The sequence below is a fragment of the Eubalaena glacialis genome, chromosome 2, assembly GCF_028564815.1.
Source record: "Eubalaena glacialis isolate mEubGla1 chromosome 2, mEubGla1.1.hap2.+ XY, whole genome shotgun sequence".
Classification (NCBI taxonomy): Eukaryota; Metazoa; Chordata; class Mammalia; order Artiodactyla; family Balaenidae; genus Eubalaena; species Eubalaena glacialis.
In genome coordinates this window covers 183,358,655-183,377,630 of record NC_083717.1, presented here as the reverse complement: position 1 = coordinate 183,377,630, position 18,976 = coordinate 183,358,655, and the positions used below count along the sequence as shown (strand labels likewise).

General features: G+C 35.6%; 1 protein-coding gene and 1 non-coding gene across 5 annotated transcripts in view; both read left to right on the top strand.

Annotated features, from left to right (window-relative positions):
* The window catches only part of TRIP11 (thyroid hormone receptor interactor 11), a 63,550-nt gene extending 46,286 nt beyond the window's left edge, over positions 1-17,264 (top strand). For all 4 annotated transcript variants that reach the window (XM_061181185.1, XM_061181187.1, XM_061181184.1 and 1 more), the window contains 5 exons: positions 11,566-11,647; positions 12,459-12,573; positions 13,002-13,118; positions 14,281-14,425; positions 16,847-17,264. In XM_061181185.1, coding sequence (XP_061037168.1) covers positions 11,566-11,647; positions 12,459-12,573; positions 13,002-13,118; positions 14,281-14,425; positions 16,847-17,067 — 680 coding nt within the window. In that variant the 3' untranslated portion in view covers positions 17,068-17,264. The remainder of the gene's footprint in view (positions 1-11,565; positions 11,648-12,458; positions 12,574-13,001; positions 13,119-14,280; positions 14,426-16,846) is intronic.
* LOC133086232 (U5 spliceosomal RNA) lies at positions 7,212-7,324 on the top strand. Its single transcript, XR_009699993.1, has one exon. It is a non-coding gene; the product is annotated as a U5 spliceosomal RNA (small nuclear RNA).
* Positions 17,265-18,976: the final 1,712 nt, after the last annotated feature.

Here is an 18,976-nt window from a genome sequence, read left to right as displayed (position 1 = left end):
TAACTGCTGACAAGATGGCATGCTCTCATTTAATCTCTGATGTAACAGTCCCCAGGAAGTTGAAGCTATTCTAGGGCTACATTTAGTAGATAATGATTAAAGGTTATTGGAAAGGTGATAGGAACCTAGAAATGTGTCAACTTTAGGTGTCTGGGTTAGGCACAATAGTACCAAGGCATGTAATGAAGTAATTAAGAAGTACCCCCTAACATGAAATAGAGTTAGAAATAGGAAAAAGTAGGAGATGGTACAGCACAAATACTGTCAGACAATAGAAACAGTGACTTGGACATTACGGAGGCAAGTAGACAAATCACTGAAGTGTGGATACCAAAGGACAAGCCGAGGAAGTTGGCCTAAAACCAGCAGGAGACAGGAGATGAGAGATTGTTAGGAATAAAAAATAATAATAAGATCATGTGAGGTATTGTCCTCAAGAAAACTTGATTCTGTGGCAAATTAGTGCCCAACTAAAAGTCCTCTGTTTGCTTTGTAAGATTTGGCCAGCCTTAGAACTCTAAATGTAATAGAGGGGCTGGAAATGGACAATAAGGAAACAATTATATATTGAGTATCATGGGCATTTTATATAACCTATACTGTATTATTTAGTCTTCTCATATTTTATTTACTCTTCACAAGAAACTCTAAAGTAGGTAGTATTTAGTTCCATTTTATAAGTTAAAGAAACTGAGATTTAAACTGATCTTTTATCCTTGACCAAAGTTCATAATCTTTCCATGTTACTGTATTTCTTCTTGTCAGGAAAACAGTTGTTTATAGTCTGACTTGTATTTTGTTCTGTATATCTCCTTTGAAGATAGGACAGTATCCTCTGTGCTGTGCCCTAAATATTGAAATGGTTGCCCTTACCCGGAGGCAGTGTTTGTTGGGAAAACAGTCTAGTTAGGTTGAAAGCCAATGTAACTACAACATTATCTGGAAGACATACGGGCAGCCTGGAGGAGACATACTGAGCACCCAAGGGTTTAGCCGAAGAATTGATATCCTAGGGAAGGGCTAGACTAATGAAGGTAAAAAGGCAGTATTCTGAACCAACTCCTTGGGCTGTGACAAGGTTGCTATATATGTCATGCTACTGTAATATTTAATTAAGTTCACATACCTTTTTAGACAACTACCTATGTCATTCCCAGTAGGTGATGGTAAGATAAAAAATTCTGTGACTTATTGTAGTTGCTAAATGTTATCAGAGTCCCTGCACTACTTAGTAAGTTGTTTAGGCACCATTTAAATCCTCAGGAGTAGAATATTTTTAGATTTTGATTGTAAATGGCAAGGCTTAGGTGGCCTAGGTCCCTATTCGTGTAAAAAGTTACCAGTAATAATTCATTGTAAATATATAGGAACTTTAGACTCATTTTGTAAAGTTAATATTAGCCACAGAAAAAGCTCTAATTATGCTTATACAACTGGTATTTGAAAGGGCAGGCGAGAGGCCAGTGTTGCACAGACAGGAAGCGGGGGTAAAGGGACAGACAGTTCTGTCTCTTTAAGTCATTCTTGCCATTTAAGCTCTTCTTAACAGTCTGTTTTCTTTTATTACCTAAGTGCTTAATATTGCTTTTAGATCTCTAAACACAAATGTGATTTTATTTTATCAAAGCTGTACTCTTGATTTGATAATATAAGTAAAACTTTGATTGGCTTGGTTGTTTCAAAAGAATCACTGTATATTTTCTTTCATAGATCATTAAGTACTTTAAATGTTGATTGATGTTGTAATACTGTACTTTATTTTTAATGCAAAACTTGGCCAGACAGCAAAAATATTTGCCAGGAGAAACAATTTTGAAAAAGACAGATTGGCTTTTGTTGCAAGAAAGTACACAGAGACTTGAATCATAGAGGCAAAGTATTGTTTTATTTCTAAGCATCTGTAGACTGTCGATGATTAGTTGATATGCAGTTTCAACATTTAAACAATATTAGGAAACTCATTTTAAAAAGTGGCATTTTATTTGAAATGCTTAATTATGTAATTGCCACCAGAGATGAGATGATTCAATCTGGTCAAACATATGAAAAGGGAGCTATTGCTTATAACACCAGTATTAAAATAGTAAATTGTTGATGATTTCAATCATTCTTAGAGCCCATAACTGTCAGTGCCGTGTATGTGCAATTGTGGTTTTGAGTTCCAAGTATTTACAGGCTTTGTATGAAAAGTATGAAGATGCCTTAATCAGGCATTAAATACTTAATGAGAACCAACTACTTGGCTTCATGTTAGATGCTGTGTGAGATACTAGATAGGATCCCTTTGTTTTCAAGGAGCTTAGTTAACGAAGTAACACATGGCATAGGTACACCATAGCTTCATAGCTTAAGACAGTGGTGCTCAACTCTGGTCAGACAGTGCATATTTAGTTCTCCAAGAATCCCATGAAGGGTTAGGGACATTCCATGGAGGAAAGAAACTTGAGCAGACAGAGCTCTAGACTAGTAGTAGGATTTTACTCCCCAAATGTAAGTAGTTCTTTGTCTTCTCCCCCTCATCCCCCTGACCCACACACCAAGGGAAAGTAACAACGAAAAGAAACCCTCAGATCCTATAGGTGCTACGAGCTTCCCTGGTGGCGCAGTGGATAAGAATCCGCCTGCCAATGCAGGGGACATGGGTTCGAGCCCCGGTCCAGGAAGATCCCACATGCCGCGGAGCAACTAAGCCCATGCGCCACAACTACTGAGCCCGCGTGCCACAACTACTGAAGCCCACACGCCTAGAGCCCATGCTCCGCAACAAGAGAAGCCACTGCAATGAGAGGCCCGCTCATCGCAACTACAGAAAGCCTGCGAGCACCCACAAAGACCCAACAAAGACAAAAATTAAAAAAAAAAAAAAGATCCTATAGGTGCTATATTTTAATAGATAATGTTGGCTGGTAGAAGAATTACTGCTTCCCTTCCTTTTAGAAGTTATTCTTTCAACATGTTACCTGAAAGTGTTCTTTTTCAGTGTAGTTCCAAAGACTTATTTCACATGCCATCCTGTATTTTATTGATTTTTTTCAAACTTAAGACATTAGTCCTCTATGAAGCAGATAGGACAGTGTCTTTCATTAACTATTCTGAGTTGATCAGAGTTCAGAATTTCTATGGAATTGTCATTCATGGGAAAATATACTACCTGTGGAAACCTGAACCATGAAAAGATGTGTTATCTTCCTATATTCATGGCCAAATTTAACATTTTCCTTCTTTTGCTTATTATTCTCTACCATCATCCTTGAGATAAATTCCTGCTTAAGTGAAAACGATTGGATAAAATTGAAATAGCAAGCAAAAAAGAGTTATTGTTTTGATAATGATTATTCAAAAGGGTGGTAAATTTTATGGTACACCAAGAAAAATAAATTTTCATAAGCAATACAAGTTTAGATTCTAGCACTGGGGAAGTCTTCTGGTCTGTGTGCCAGTTTATAGCCATATCTGAAAGGGCCCCATCACTGATTTTTTCTTACTTTAAGAAGGTTTGGTGACTGCTTTTAAAAAAGAAGTCTTCTATGAGTTCAGAATGGAAAATTTCCTTACAGTGTTTTTTAAAGAAAATCTAGAAGAATGTATAAAATAAGCCCCAGTAAACCAACTGTAATATGAAGCATAAAAATGTATTTTAAAACTACACATATAAAAGAAGTTTAAAATGTTTTTCATGGAACCGCCTTTATGGTGTTGGATGGTAGAGTTTTTATTTTAAATAAAGACATTCCGTTTTCCAGGACACGATTTATACAAGAAAACATATAATGTCCTGTTGAACATAGGCCAGATACATTCCCAGACGCTTTGTTACCCAAACCTTTTGAGGGATTTCTTTATAGATGTTTTTGGCAGAAGTGGTGATTTTAGAGGAAACATATAAGAAATACCAGATGCAGTTTTCTGAATTGCCATAAATAGTTAAAAAAATTATTTGTGATGATATAAACATCTGGGTATACTAGAAAATGTCAACATTTTAGTTAAAAAAGCTATGTCAATTAGGTAAATAATTAGGCCCTTTTCAACTTAATGGTTGTATTTTTAAATGTATATTTTATTAATTCTTCTAAGTATAAAGGGAAAAGCAAATTATGTAGATATGAGAATTTTTTGACTTTGTATGTTTTGTGTATTTTTCCTCATATGAATAATATGAGTAATTCATAACATAAATCATTTATTCTTTTTTGACCTGTGTTCTATTCTCAGATAGTCTCCCTTCCCAGAGGAAAGTCAGTCATTCTTTCATTTATCACAAATTCATTGTTTTGTGCTGTGTACCAAGCACTAAAATAAGTACTAAAGATACAAAGATACGGGACAAGAGTTCTACCTTCAGGAGGTTTATAGTCAAGCAGGAATAGGGGAAGACTACATGTAGTCACATACATGCAGCAAGCGATTTCAAAAGGAAGAAGCAATCCATTCTACTTCTTGATGGTGGTGTACAAGGGTAGAAAAGGCTAGCGAAGGGTATACTTGCCCTCACTTGAATGGTGAATACGTACAGTGAAGCAGGCAGAGAGTTGGGGAAGAACATTCTAGACAGAGGGAGGAATTCGTATGAAACTGTGTGTCATAATTTGGAAACTGGCTGAAGATCTGGTGGACTAATAACGTGTGCGTGTGCGTGCTGTGTTGGTGTGGAGTGCCGAGAAGGCAGAGGTGGGAGTGAGCTGCTTTGTGAAGAAATGAAACTATAAGTATGGATCACAAACAGAAATTGTAAACTGGGGCACAACTTATAATGTAAAGGAGCAAATAGGACTAAGTAGAGACTGTGGTGAATTGGAGAGCTTCTTATAGGGGGCAACAAATTCTCAGCTTCACTGAACTGTTGTTGTGTAGGAATGTGGGTCCAGGGTTGCCAGATCTTCAGGTCTTTCAAGAGACACCAGAAATGTAGACTTATGTGAAATGTTCCAATTTTTTAACGTGACATGTAATTTAAGTTTTTCAAAAAACCCTGTGTGGTCTGAACAAAACATTTCTTTGTATCAGATTTAGTTCGTGCTAATTTGCAACAGTGAGCTTTCAGAAACGGGTTGAGGTTTAGTCTGTAGCCTAGAAAGTCTTTGTCATTAATAAATATCAGTATAAGTATATAGTGATGATGATATTCAGTAAGTGGCAAAATTATTATAATGACTTTACTGCTCACTGACCCAACTGTGGCCCTTTCTTTTGGGATATGGCAGGTCTGTGTGAACCTTTAAAAATTAAATATATAACTTGACTCATAAGCAACTGACAAAGGATTAATCTCCAAAATTTACAAGCAGCTCATGCAGCTCAATATCAAAAAAACAAACCCAATCCAAAAATGGGCAGGAGACCTAAATAGACATTTCTCCAAAGAAGATATACAGATTGCCAACAAACACATGAAAGAATGCTCAATATCATTAATCATTAGAGAAATGCAAATCAAAACTACAATGAGATATCATCTCACACCAGTCAGAATGGCCATCATCAAAAAATCTGCAAACAATAAATGCTGGAGAGGGTGTGGAGAAAAGGGAACCCTCTTGCACTGTTGGTGGGAATGTAAATTGATACAGCCACTATGGAGAACAGTATGGAGGTTCCTTAAGAAACTAAACATAGAACTACCATACGACCCAGCAGTCCCACTACTGGGCATATACCCTGAGAAAACCATAATTCAAAAAGCGTCATGTACCAAAATGTTCATTGCAGCTCTATTTACAATAGCCAGGACATGGAAGCAACCTAAATGTCCATCGACAGATGAATGGATAAAGAAGATGTGGCACATATATACAATGGAATATTACTCAGCCATAAAAAGAAACGAAATGGAGTTATTTGTAGTGAGGTGGATGGACCTAGAGTCTGTCATACAGAGTGAAGTAAGTCAGAAAGAGAAAAACAAATACCGTATGCTAACACATATATATGGAATCTAAAAAAAAAAAGGTCATGAAGAACCTAGGGGCAAGACAGGAATAAAGACGCAGACCTACTAGAGAATGGACTTGAGGATACGGGGAGGGGGAAGGGTAAGCTGGGACAAAGTGAGAGGGTGGCATGGACATATGTACACTACCAAACATAAAATAGATAGCTAGTGGGAAGCAGCCGCATAGCACAGGGAGATCAGCTCGGTGCTTTGTGACTACCTAGAGGGGTGGGATAGGGAGGGTGGGAGGGAGGGAGACACAGGAGGGAAGAGATATGGGGACATGAGTATATGTATAACTGATTCACTTTGTTATAAAGCAGAGACTAACACACCATTGTAAAGCAATTATACTCCAATAAAGGTGTTAAAAAATTAAAAATAAAAAAAAATTACTTGAGTCATAATATTCAGTCTTTAAAAAAATTTGTTTTGATATGAAAAATGCAGTACAAATTATCTGAATTCTAATGTATTAAAGGATTGAGGGAGGAGGATGGAGAGGGAAAATAAATTTGATCTGGTTACATTAAAAATATTTACATAAAATCTCTTTCAAATGCACATAGTAACTCTAATTTAACTGTACAAATAATCCAGTAGACTTCAACATTGATATTTCAGTTTAATCACAGATTCTAACCTATTGAAATTCAAGTTAATGAGGTTATACGGTATTAATAAAATTCTTTTCTGTGAGTTCATTGCTAGGAAGTGGAGTTTCAAAAATTACTTTTTACTCTGCAATTAATAATTATAATTATGGAACAAGAAAGCATTCACCATATACTCTAGACCTTAAAATTCTGTTGAAATGGTTGAAAGGAATCGAGTTAAAAGACAAAGCAGTTGCTAATATGTCTTTTTTTTTAATTTATTTTTATTTATATATTTTGGCTGCGTTGGGTCTTCGTTGCTGCGCGTGGGCTTTCTCTAGTTGCGGCGAGGTGGGACTACTCTTTATTGCAGTGCACAGGCTTCTCATTGTGGTGGCTTCTCTTGTTGCGGAGCACAGGCTCTAGGCGCGTGGGCTTCAGTAGTTGTGGTGCATGGGCTCAGTAGTTGTGGCTTGCGGGGCTCTAGAGCGCAGGCTCAGTAGTTGTCATGCACGGGCTTAGTTGCTCTGCGGCATGTGGGATCTTCCCAGACCAGGGCTCGAACCCATGTCCCCTGCATTGGTAGGCAGATTCTTAACCACTGCGCCACCAGGAAAGCCCACTAATATGTCTTAACTTCCAATATAAATAAATACAAGGTGCCTTTAAAAAATATCATTTGGATACTCTGGTTTCTCTTTAGATCAAATAAATCTTTCGCCTTTTACTAAAGATTTCCGTGGAGAGAAACAAATCAGTGTTCAGTAAATTTTTTGAGGCCTTGCTTTGGCAGAGCTAGGAAAAAAAAAATCGTTTGATGTTATAATGAAAGTGATCTTGTATAAGTTGAAATTCTGTAATAAAAAGACCATCAAATTTCTAGCCTTTGCTTTAATTATATTTAATTGACTGAAGAGGCTAAATTTCCTTATATTAGATTTAATATATCAGATTTAAATTTATTTTTTAGGTAGCCAGTCCAAGTAAGACACAAGACCCAGTTTATTTACTGACATATCTATAATAAAATTATATTGCTAACATTCTTTTTTCCTTGCGTTGACTTCTTTGCCATAGTTTGTAAAGATGACAAATAAGGCAAAATGGAGGAAAAGTTATCAGTGTTAATGTTAACCAAAGTGATACATATTATCGATAATGGTTAGGGCTAGGTTGAAAGATGATATTTAAAAAAATCAGATGAATGAATACTAATGCTTTATATAGAACTTTACTGGTTAGAAATGTCACATTTAATCACTCAGTAGATTCTCTCAAAATCCTTTGAGATAAGCATGCTCATTTTACAAAATAGGCAACAAAGTCCGGCCCTGGTGACAGGACCATGATTCACATCCAGGTCTTGTGACAAGACCATAATTCACATGCAGGTCTCCCGACTCTCAAGTCCTGCTCCAGCCATCTTTCTTTTCTCAGTCAGGTGACTGTTAAATAAACTTGAATCTTGTCCAAGGGAGCTTAGTCATAAAATAGCCAATGACTTTGTAAGGAGTGTGACCTAACTGTACGATGCTCTCTGAAGACAGTATTAATAGTGCAGTGTTACTAATTGCAAATAAAATGTAAAATTATGATGTACTAATTTGTTATAGTCACTTACATTTTATGTTAAATTTTGATTTTAAATCAAATGATGACGGTCATGGGACCATCTCTAGGTATTACAGAGATGAGGCTCTGATATGGTTTTAGGATGTCAGATATTCAGAGTAACTCTTCCCCTAAACTAGACCAACCTCAGTTGCTTTATTGCTCAACTTTAAAGTGAACCCCCCCGCCTTTTCTTTCCCCCCTAACTTCCAGACAATTATTTTGGCATGTTTTTAGGTTATTTCACAGGGATATTGTATTTGGCTAAAACCCCATTTCTGAATAACTATGTTTTGCCTGCCCATATAAATATAATTCTATTTCAAATTGTGGTTTGAATTAGTGTGCAGTTTTTATGGAGAAATATTGAGACTCTTTTGTGGGAGGAGAATAGGTGTGCCTGGGGAAAAAGAGAAATCTGTAGGGACCTTTGAAGTCAGTATTTGCCTTTCTTTTCTTTTCTAAATCTTTCCTAGTTAATCCATCCTTCCAGTCCCTTCCCCCAAATTCTGAGGTTGTTTTCTAGACTCAAATATCAGAATCCATTTAAACTACTGCTCGTATTTGAAATAGCCCTCTACATGTCTGCAAGGATATGCACATTGTCAATTCTCTTTCTCATTAGCTCAGGACTAACTTGTATTCTGATAATGAGTTTAAGAAATTTTACCCTATTATTTTGGCCTTAAGGATGTTTTGATCATCCTTTCAGAACACAGAGATTTTAATAAAAGTTATACCCATATTAAGGAATTTTCATCAAGGAAATATTTTCTACTCGAACTTTATTAAGATGCATTTCCTGATCAGTTTTTCATAGAGCAAAGTTAAATTTTTCTAATTAATTTTACTAAAATCATTTTAATCAGAATCAGCTCTGTGAATTTTACTCTGAAGATATCTATCATTCAGTTTTATCTTCCTTTTCTTTTTTTAATAAGAGACAGTATAGTGTAGTGGTTATATCCTGGTTATACTCCAAAGCAGTGCTATCCCATAAAAATGCAATGCAAGCCACATTTATAATTTAAAAAAATTTTAGTAGCCATGTTTAAAAAGTAAAAAGATACAGGGAGATTAATTTTAATAATGTATTTTATATAACCCAATGTATCTAGAATATTATCATTTTGACATGTAATCAATATAAAAATCATTAATTTTAGAAGAAAGTAGTTAGGAGAAGGGAAGTCTCAGAGAAGGTTGGGGTAGGTTAAGTTTGACCTCTTGTTCTGCTACCTTTGTATAGCCTTGGGGAGAAGTGGAGGAGGATGAAAGAGAAGACTACCCATCTTTACTCTGGCTCTTACTTTAGTTCATGAGTGGGGTGGTTAATTCAGAACATCAACAAGAGATTAACTTACTTGCTGTTCTTCCTCTGAATAATTAAGAGTTCTACTTAATTTAGAAGGTAGTACTAGAAAAGGCCCACGTGGCACCATGGTTCGTAGTATATATGTGCCCATTAAGAATCTAAAATGTCTTTTACTGACTCAGACTTTAGTAACAGTCTTGTTCTCTCTGTCTCTGTCTGTCTTTCTGTGTCTGTCTGTCTCTCTCTTAATGTCCAAGCTTAAATTCCTCCCTGGAAAGACAGGAAAGGAAATGTTTGTAGTAGATTTTCCAAACACAAACCTTGCTTTTATAATATGGTTATGACAACCATCTCTGTTTTGGTAAAAGTTAGCCTATTACATTTTGCAGTTTAGATTTTTGCAATTTGGAAAAACCACAAACCATTGCAAACAGTTAAACTGGACATTCTGTATATACATTTAGTACTGTAAATCAGAATTTTAGTATTGTACAGACAGAATGAAAACATAAAGCAGATGAACCTGGCCTAATCTGTAAGGTTCAGAGAAAACTTCTTTGAGGAAGGGACCTGGGAACTGAGATGTGAATGGTAAAGAGGAGTTTAATAGGCAGTGCCGAAGGAAAAGAGCTTTCCAGGCAAAAGGAAAAACATTTGCAGAGGTCTTGCAGTGGGAATTGAGAGTTCAGAAATAAATCATACATTTCTGGTCAATTGATTTTCAACAAGTATTCCAAAGGAATAGTTTTTTCAACACATGGTACCAGAACAACTGGATATCCACATGTACAGGAACGAAGTTGGACCCTTACCTCATACCGTGCACAAAAAGTAACTCAAAGTGGGTCATAGACCTACATTTTAGAGTTAAAACTGTGAAACTCTTAGAAGAAAACATAGGAGTAAATCTTGGTGATGTTGAGTTAAGCAGTGGCTTCTTAGATATGACACTAAAGGGGCAAGCAACAAAAGAAAAACTAAATTGGACTTCATCAAAATTAAAAACTTTTGTGCTTCAAAGGATACCATCAAGAAAGTGAAATGACAACTCACAGAGTGGGAGAAAACATTTGCAAGTCGTATACTGGATAAGGAAACTTGTATCCCACTACCACTAGGAAAATGCTGCATAACTCAAAGAGTAGGTTTGTGGAAAGAGGTCAGAGTTGTCTCCTGTTGGGATGTGAGTGTTTCTTGATTTGAAAAGTTGAGCTCTACTGCAAAGCATTCTCTTAATTTCTTTCAGAATGAAATTTGTAATCTAGCTTGATGTTAATAAGCATCTCCTTCGGCTCAGACTATCCATTTCTGAGGAAATGGGTGTAAACTCCATGGGTTTGCTGAGAGTTCCTTAGTCTAGGAATCCATGGTGCCATGGCATGGTTGACTATGAACAGGGTCTCTCCTGTTGTAATTCTAGACTTTGCTTTTAATACTGTTCACATTCCTAGTATTCTGCCAAGACTTTACAGATTTTGCTTCCTTTTAAAATAAATAAGAATTTAAAAATAAAATAATCTAAACATCTTTCTAAATCAGTCGTAAGCTATAGTATCTTGCCTAGTGTGTTAGAACCAGTGATCTGAATTGTTTTTTGCAGCTTATTTACCCCAGGATACTTTGCCCTATCAGCTGCCTTCTGAGCCATGGTCTTGGTTGTGTTAGCTGCTCTTCTTAGCTCACCAAAAAAGATTCCAGCCGGGAAAATGGAAAAAGGAAAATTTTAAATTGTCCTTTCCGGTTTTTTCCCATTAAAGAGTGGCTCTGGAGATGTTTCATGCAAGGAAGCAGTTGTGAAAAATCTCTTCTTTGCTGTTAAGTTTCTGAAGAGAATGAGAAAACCTTTGGTTTTTAAATGTTCTGTTAAAGAATTGATTATTTTATTGGGGGTAAACAATGTGAATTAATGCATACTCTGGCTTCTAGGTAATTTCTGTACCAGAGAACCTAATTCCCTGAACCAAAGAAGAGGTGGATGCAATTGAGTATTCCTAATTAGAATAAGTACATATATTCAAAATTCTCGTAAAGATGTCATAAATCTCATTATATATTCATACAGACTATTTTAATCAGTTAATGACTCTGTTTATTCACATATTTTAAAACAGATGATCTCCGACAAGAAATGCTGGATGATGTACAAAAGAAATTGATGAATTTAGTAAATAGCACAGAAGGAAAAGTGGACAAGTATGCTCTGCCTTTTACTTTTATGTATTTCATGGGGATCACTTTTATGGTAAAAACAATTTCTACATGTAATGTATGTGATCAAGGTTTTAAAAAACTTTTTCTTTTTCTTATATAGTGATGAGCTGCAGGTAGTTTTAATGAGGGGTCAGTAACTTGTCTTCTCTTGGTTTTTAAATAGACTTTCCCAGCTCAAATTCTTTTTCTTAAAACCATAGGGAAGAGTTAAAACATCACCGCAATATAAAGTACTTAGAAAATATAAAGTTTATTCTTACCATTCTTTTTTGTTCTCTTTACTGCCCTTAAGTGGACATATCTTGCTCAGATGCATTAGGTGTGAAACCTAGGTATACATGTAGTATATCTCTAACATTTTAAAGATTTAGATATTATGAGCAAATTTTTAATGAATGGGGAAATATAAGCATAACCATTAAGCACAAGAACTATCATCACCATTTAGGATACGGAGGGAAAAATCTGAAGTGTCTCCTTAAGACATCAACCCAGACAGGCACTGAGATTACTAATGAGGTACCATCTCAGTTGATTATTTGGTTGAAGAAAGTTGGTGACTAGTAAGTGATGTTTTTAAAGGTACACATTTTGGGTTGTTTGCAATATTCTTAATTAGACTTGTGAAAAATTTTTTAAAGCTACTTTAAAATATTTTACTGTTCAGTGTTTTTTATAACTATTATTTAAATATGATTAAATATTTGTATGTTTAGTGTTTATTGTTTGGCTACACTAGATATTGAGACAACTGGTGAGTTAGCCTGAGCTGTTTCTGCCTCCGTTTTCATAGAGTCCTGATGAGAAACCTCTTTACTGGACACTTCCACACACCAAAAAATCAGCGTCATGAAGTGTTACGATTAATGGGAAGCATCCTAGGTATCAAAAAGGAGGAAATGGAGCAGGTAACTGAATATTGAATGCCATTCTGAATACATTTATAACTAAAATGCTTGGCATCACATAATTTTTTCTTATTGTGTATTATATAACTTGCTGAATACAATTTTCTCAATAATGTGGAAATGGAATCATTTTATACTACAAAGAAGAAGCAGATTTGTGCAGCTTGTATAATATTAGTTTAAATGTTTTGTAACTTATATGCAACCGTTCATATCAGAATGCTTAAAGTTTGAGACATGACAGTCCTCAAATTTTACTTGAAATAGTGCTTAGGATGACATTTCAGTGTATATGTAGCTTCTATCCGTAGGAAACAAGGAATTGGACTTGGAAAACATGGTTTACTACCATCTGAAATCATGTAAAAATGCTTCTGTTTTCTTTTCTTGTGTTGATAATATTTTTCTGTTTTAAAATAATCTTTCAGTTGTTGAATGAAGATCAGGGTGGTGTTACCAAGTGGATGACTGGGTGGCTTGGAGGAGGATCAAAAAGTGTTCCCAACACACCTTTGAGACCAAATCAGCAATCTCTGCTTAATAGTGTAAGAGTTGATTTATTCCTGCTGGATATGAGCAGTGAAATGATTGTGCATCATATTCATTTGCAAAGAATTAGACTTCTTTTTCAGGTTATTTTATACAGCCCTTTTATTTTGGGGTTGTGGAAACTGAGATCCAGAGAGGTGATTAGCTTAAGGATAATAAGCCAGTTTTAATAATTTTATTACATATATCAGTAGGTTTTATTTTAACATTTTGTTTACATGGTACTTTGATTTTTCAAAGCATTAACTGTTCCTTCCTTTGTATTTGATCATGCTGCTATCAGCCCACAATCATTTACCTCTTACTACTAAGTTATGAGATTCTTAAAGACAGAGGCTCTATTTTATGCCTGTATGTATCTACTTAGTCATTGAGCCAGTGAATATTTATTGAGCACCTGCTGTGTACCAGACTGTTCTGAGCATTGAGGATGCAGGTGCAAACCAAATAGGTAAAGTGCTTTCCCTCAGCAAACTTACATTCTGGTAGGAGGAGGCAGTTAATAAACACAAAAACATGATGCCTGGTATATAGTAGGCTTAAGATGAGTATTAATTGAATTGAGTAGCACTGTGAGTTAGAATGTCGAGTTTACTTCTTTATTTTTTTTTACTAAAGAGGAAACTGAGGATAGGTGACTTACCCAAAGCTGGTGAAAGATAGAACTCAAATTGGATGGCATAAAATTTAATTTAAAGGAAAGTTCTACATTACATTATTTTAATCTGATAATATTACTGGTGAGCTTTTACTGTACTCATTCATTGGGTGTTACTGTAGAAAAATAGAACTTTAATGCTTGTTTTCTGTTGAAATTTTTTTATGTCTATGTAAACAGTTACTAAAATGATTTTAAGACTTGATGTCTTAAGTGCCATTGATAGTGAGAAATCTGTTATCTGGTGGCTAATTCTCATTATGAGGTTTGTAACAAGTGTTGTCATCAAACATTATTGATTAAATTGTTAAAGTTTTTGATTGATACCTGTGTATCAGAGTGCTAGCACTTTTAATTGTTCATAAGGCTTGCTCTTAAAGAAATGATTCAGATAGCATGACTAGTTTTTAATATTTAATTAGAATAGCTGGTACAGTTTCTTAGCTGTAGTGAATATAATTTTATTATCTGCCTAATATATCCCAAATATTTTCTCTTAGTCTTTTTCAGAACTTTTTGTTAAATTTCTAGAAACAGAATCTCATCCATCTATTCCACCACCCAAGCTTTCTGTTCATGATATGAAACCTCTAGATTCACCAGGAAGGAGAAAACTAGATACAAGTGTACCCGGAAGTTTTAAAGGTAAAATCAGATACTTATTTTTTCTACAATTTAAAAAAATTGATGATTTTTGATTATGTTTTACAGTGATATTAACTAAATTTTTAGTGTTTTTGAAAATGTGCAATGACTTCTTCCGAAATTCCAGTAAGGCATTAGATTTTGGCTTCATATATTCTTGTAGCAACCTGATATTTAATTAGCTTAGATTAATTTAAGCAATATGATATATTTTCCCTTTATATATTGGAATAATTCTTCTCTCTCTGCATAAGACACCTTGAATTATTCGTGGAAGTGGTGGTTGAACTGGTAAACTTTTGCTTGTTCACGCCTTTTCCTTTCGAATTGTAGTTTATAGTTAGAGAAAGATTTTTCCCCTGTGATAATCTAAGTGTTACACTCAAAAACCGAAGTTGGTGTGTTAATAGTATGTACAAGAGCTGTTTACTAAACTGGCCTACACATCCAAGAACATTATGAAGAGTTCTTATATGTTGAAAGGCCTGCCTGGAAGCAAATGGTATGGTGGTTCTACAATATGTGGACGTAGTTTTCTACCCCACTAGGTTGTAAGGATCTTATGCTATTTATATCCCCTATATTGGCATATACTAAAGTTTCTTGAGTTCAAATTAAAGTATAATCCATTAGACTATATACGAATTCTTTATTGGAAGGGCTGTCTTTTATATGAAATCTTCATATTTTAATACAGACTAACATGTTTGCTGGTTGGACTGTAAAGGTACGTATTGTATACTGTCAAGTTTGTCACATGCCAGATACTTAAATTTGGATAAAATACTGAATTTATATTCTGAAATTTAAAGAACTTCCTTAGTTCTTATTTAGGTGAATATTTCTATTTTCCTGAACTTTTATAGAAAGAGAAAGTGGTAGAATTATTTTAGATAAAAGATTTGTCTACGAAATTTAGTCTTTAGAAAAGTCTCTGGCTTCCCTGGTGGCGCAGTGGTTGAGAGTCTGCCTGCCAGTGCAGGGGACACGGGTTCGAGCCCTGGTCTGGGAAGATCCCACATGCCGCGGAGCAACTAGGCCCATGAGCCACAACTACTGAGCCTGCGCGTCTGGAGCCTGTGCTCCACAAGAAGAGAGGCCGCGAGAGTAAGAGGCCCGCACACCGCGATGAAGAGTGGCCCCCGCTTGCCGCAACTAGAGAAAGCCCTCGCACAGAAACGAAGACCCAACACACCCAAAAATAAATAAATAAATTTATTAAAAAAAAAAAAGAAAAGAAAAGTCTCAACTTTAACATGTGTAGACTATACTAAAACACTTTTTCTTGTTATACTAGATTTTAGCATCTTGAAGCTAAAATTTATTCTATTTTATTTAAATTTATTTTATTTAAATTTTATTTAAATGTACATTATTTAAATTTTGATTCCAAAATTTCTTTTGGCAGGGTCTCCCCTCCCTCTCCCTCTTTCCCCCTGTCTCCACCCCTTCCCCTTCTTCCCTCTCCTCCTCTTTCATACACCTCCCCACCTTCAGTTATCGAGTCACATGCGCAGCTTCATTTGTATTCATCAGAGACAAAAGCCAGAGCTTACCACATAGCACCAGAAGCTTTTTCAGAGTTTGGAAAATTGTCATTCACAGGAAAGTACAACTTGGGGACCCAAGGATGCTCAATGATAAGAAGATTTGATGAATTTGTCTCAATGCTCCCTTTGTTTTGGAGGCCTCTTTTATTTGAGTTTCCCACTGCTGAAGTGGGTGCCTTCGACAGGTTGCTTGTCTCTCAACAATGAAGTTGTTAACAGTCTTGGGTAATAAAGCAGAATTCTGCCCACTAAGAAATTAGTACGTAAACCAAATGCCTGTTCCAGTAAAAACTTAATTGTTCAGCCTGACTTTACAGAGAAATAATCTAATGAGAATTATTTTCAGACTTTTGAACGTCTAAAAGGTGATCATTTAATGTAATGCATAAGTTGTTTTTTCTTTTGGTAAATTAATAGTAAATCTGATTGTTATCATTGTAATATGGATGCTAGTTTTTTTCATGACCATTATAATTATTTGGGCAAAACAAGTTCTCAAGTCCTCCCATCTTTCAGGTGGTTAGATAGAGTTTGCCTGGTTACATAGAAAACATCTTTTAAAAAACTGTTGTTATAGTAAATGACGTTAATCAGTTATATATAACTGGTATTAAGTATAAGACAACAATACCAATGTGTTTAATAAAGTATTAGCTCTACATACAAATATTTCTCACTTCCATTTCTTTCTCTATTTATTGCCTTATCCTCTTTCACCTTCTGTGTTTCATAGACCCTGTTTATCCGATCCAGAACCCAGCAGCATATGAATGAAATTTATATGGGGGCCAAATCTAGGAACCTAAAACACATGTATAACAGTGACCAAATAACATATGGGAGATTAAATCATTCATATTTTGTCATTTAGATACAACCGAATCCAGGTCTGGTAGAAGAACAGATGTGAATCCGTTCCTGGCTCCCCGCTCTGCGGCTGTGCCTCTCATTAACCCAGCTGGACTTGGACCTGGAGGGCCTGGGCATCTCCTTTTGAAACCCATCTCAGACGTACTGCCCACATTTACGCCTTTGCCAGTGTTACCTGACAGTAGCGCCGGAGTTGTGTTGAAAGACCTTTTAAAGCAGTAGGTGATTCTTAAGCCAGAGATGACATATATAGCACTTTAAAAAAAACCCGTGAACACTATGTGTATGTACTTTATCACAAAGTGGCCTTTTGGAAAAAGTCATGTATTTGTTCGCAGTTGTACTTTATCTAAATTTAATAGAGGTATTCTTAATGCTTTTAGAAATTGCAGGTGTTAAAGGAGGAAGTGTTTGCTATATTATCTGCTTTTTTCCCCTGTCTGATTTGATGTAACTTAAGCTAGAAACAGTCACTCTTTTAATTTTAATTTACAAAAATAAGAAAAATTAAAAGAAAGACGAAAACACTAGTAGCTATATATCAGCTCTTTATTTCCTTTTCAAGCTCATTTAAGCTAGAGACATGTAGTTTATCTTTTAGAGATAATCAACAGATTTACCAAAAAAAGGGAAGAAGAAAATAGTGGTGGCTTATCTGCATAGTGCAAAAATTGATCTAAAGTATATATTAATCATCTTTAAGAGGACGTGGAGTAGACAGGCCAAGAACAAGACTGTCCCTGGGAGGTCACAGGTGTCCTAAGGTGGAAGGTGTGTGTATTTGGTACTATGCAATTTCATCACGTGTGTAGATTCATGTGATGACAGTGCAGAGACAGAACAGTTTTGTCAAGGACCCCTTGTGCTCCCCTTTCACAATCATAGCCACCTCCTTCCATACCGGCTCCATAACCTCCGGCAACCCCTCACTACACTCCTTCTCTATAATTTTGTCATTTCAAGAGTGCCATTCGGTGGAATCCTACAGTATGTAACCTTTTGAGACTGGCTTTTTTCACTCAGCATAATTCCCTTGAGATCCTTCTAAGTCACTGAATATATCGGAAACTTGTTCCTCTTTACTGTTGAGTACATACTGTGAACATATGGCTTAGTTTTAAGAGCTAAGGTGTCTCTTTAAAGATAACATCTTAAAACTGTTTCTACACACCTACTCACAACTTTCATCTAAGTGTTAAATTCTACAGCTGCATTTACATAACTATAATTAGCAATATCACTAGACGTGACACCTCCTGCCTCTATCTGAGGTATTGACATGAGAGGTATGGCCACCTTGGAGTCATCCATTCTCATCCTCACGGTCACTGAGGGTAGTGAAATCACTTCAACGACACCAGCACCAGGTGTTTGGAACTTAGCGGTAAGGGAGTATTCCTTTAATTTTTTTATAAACCCCTCATAAAAATCCTGACTTGGAATTTAATTACATCGGGACGTTCATGTTTGTATTAGTTGTTGAAGTTGTACATTTGAAGACATTTCTTTGCAAATTTTGTAAATTTCGATATGCCTTTAAAATAGAAACCTCTGTATAATAAGGAAAGGTGAAAACGATACTAATCCAAATATGTAAATAGGCCTGGCTCTGACCAGGGCTAAATTTGGTTGTTTGTAAATTTTGCTGTGATTAACTGTATACTTTGTACTGTATTTAGAGGATTGGAAGTCTTTATGTATTGATGGATAAAACTTGTTTTTCTGAAAAATCTAGTAACTTAGACATTGCTCCTTCAGAACATCCCTTGTCTTCTTTGCTAATTTATTTATATTGCCATTCTTTATTTAGCATACTTTAAAGGAAGTTGTCATACAAGTGCTTTATTAGAACTATCCAACTGTCTCCTGTCCGGTTTGCCCATTATTGTTTCTCTACGAAATTATTACTCTTAGGTTTTATAAGGTCCTTTCAAAGATACTTTCACTGACCATCCTAAATTATTTGCTGCTTGCCATTGAATTTTTCTTTCAGTGTGGAGCATCCGAAATAAAAGTTTCTAAGTTTAAAAAAAAAAAAGACAACATGATCCTTCATTTTGAAGAAATATAGAAAAAAATTCCCTCTTTTAATTTGAAAAGGAGATGCATGGTGGGTATAAGTAGCATGTCA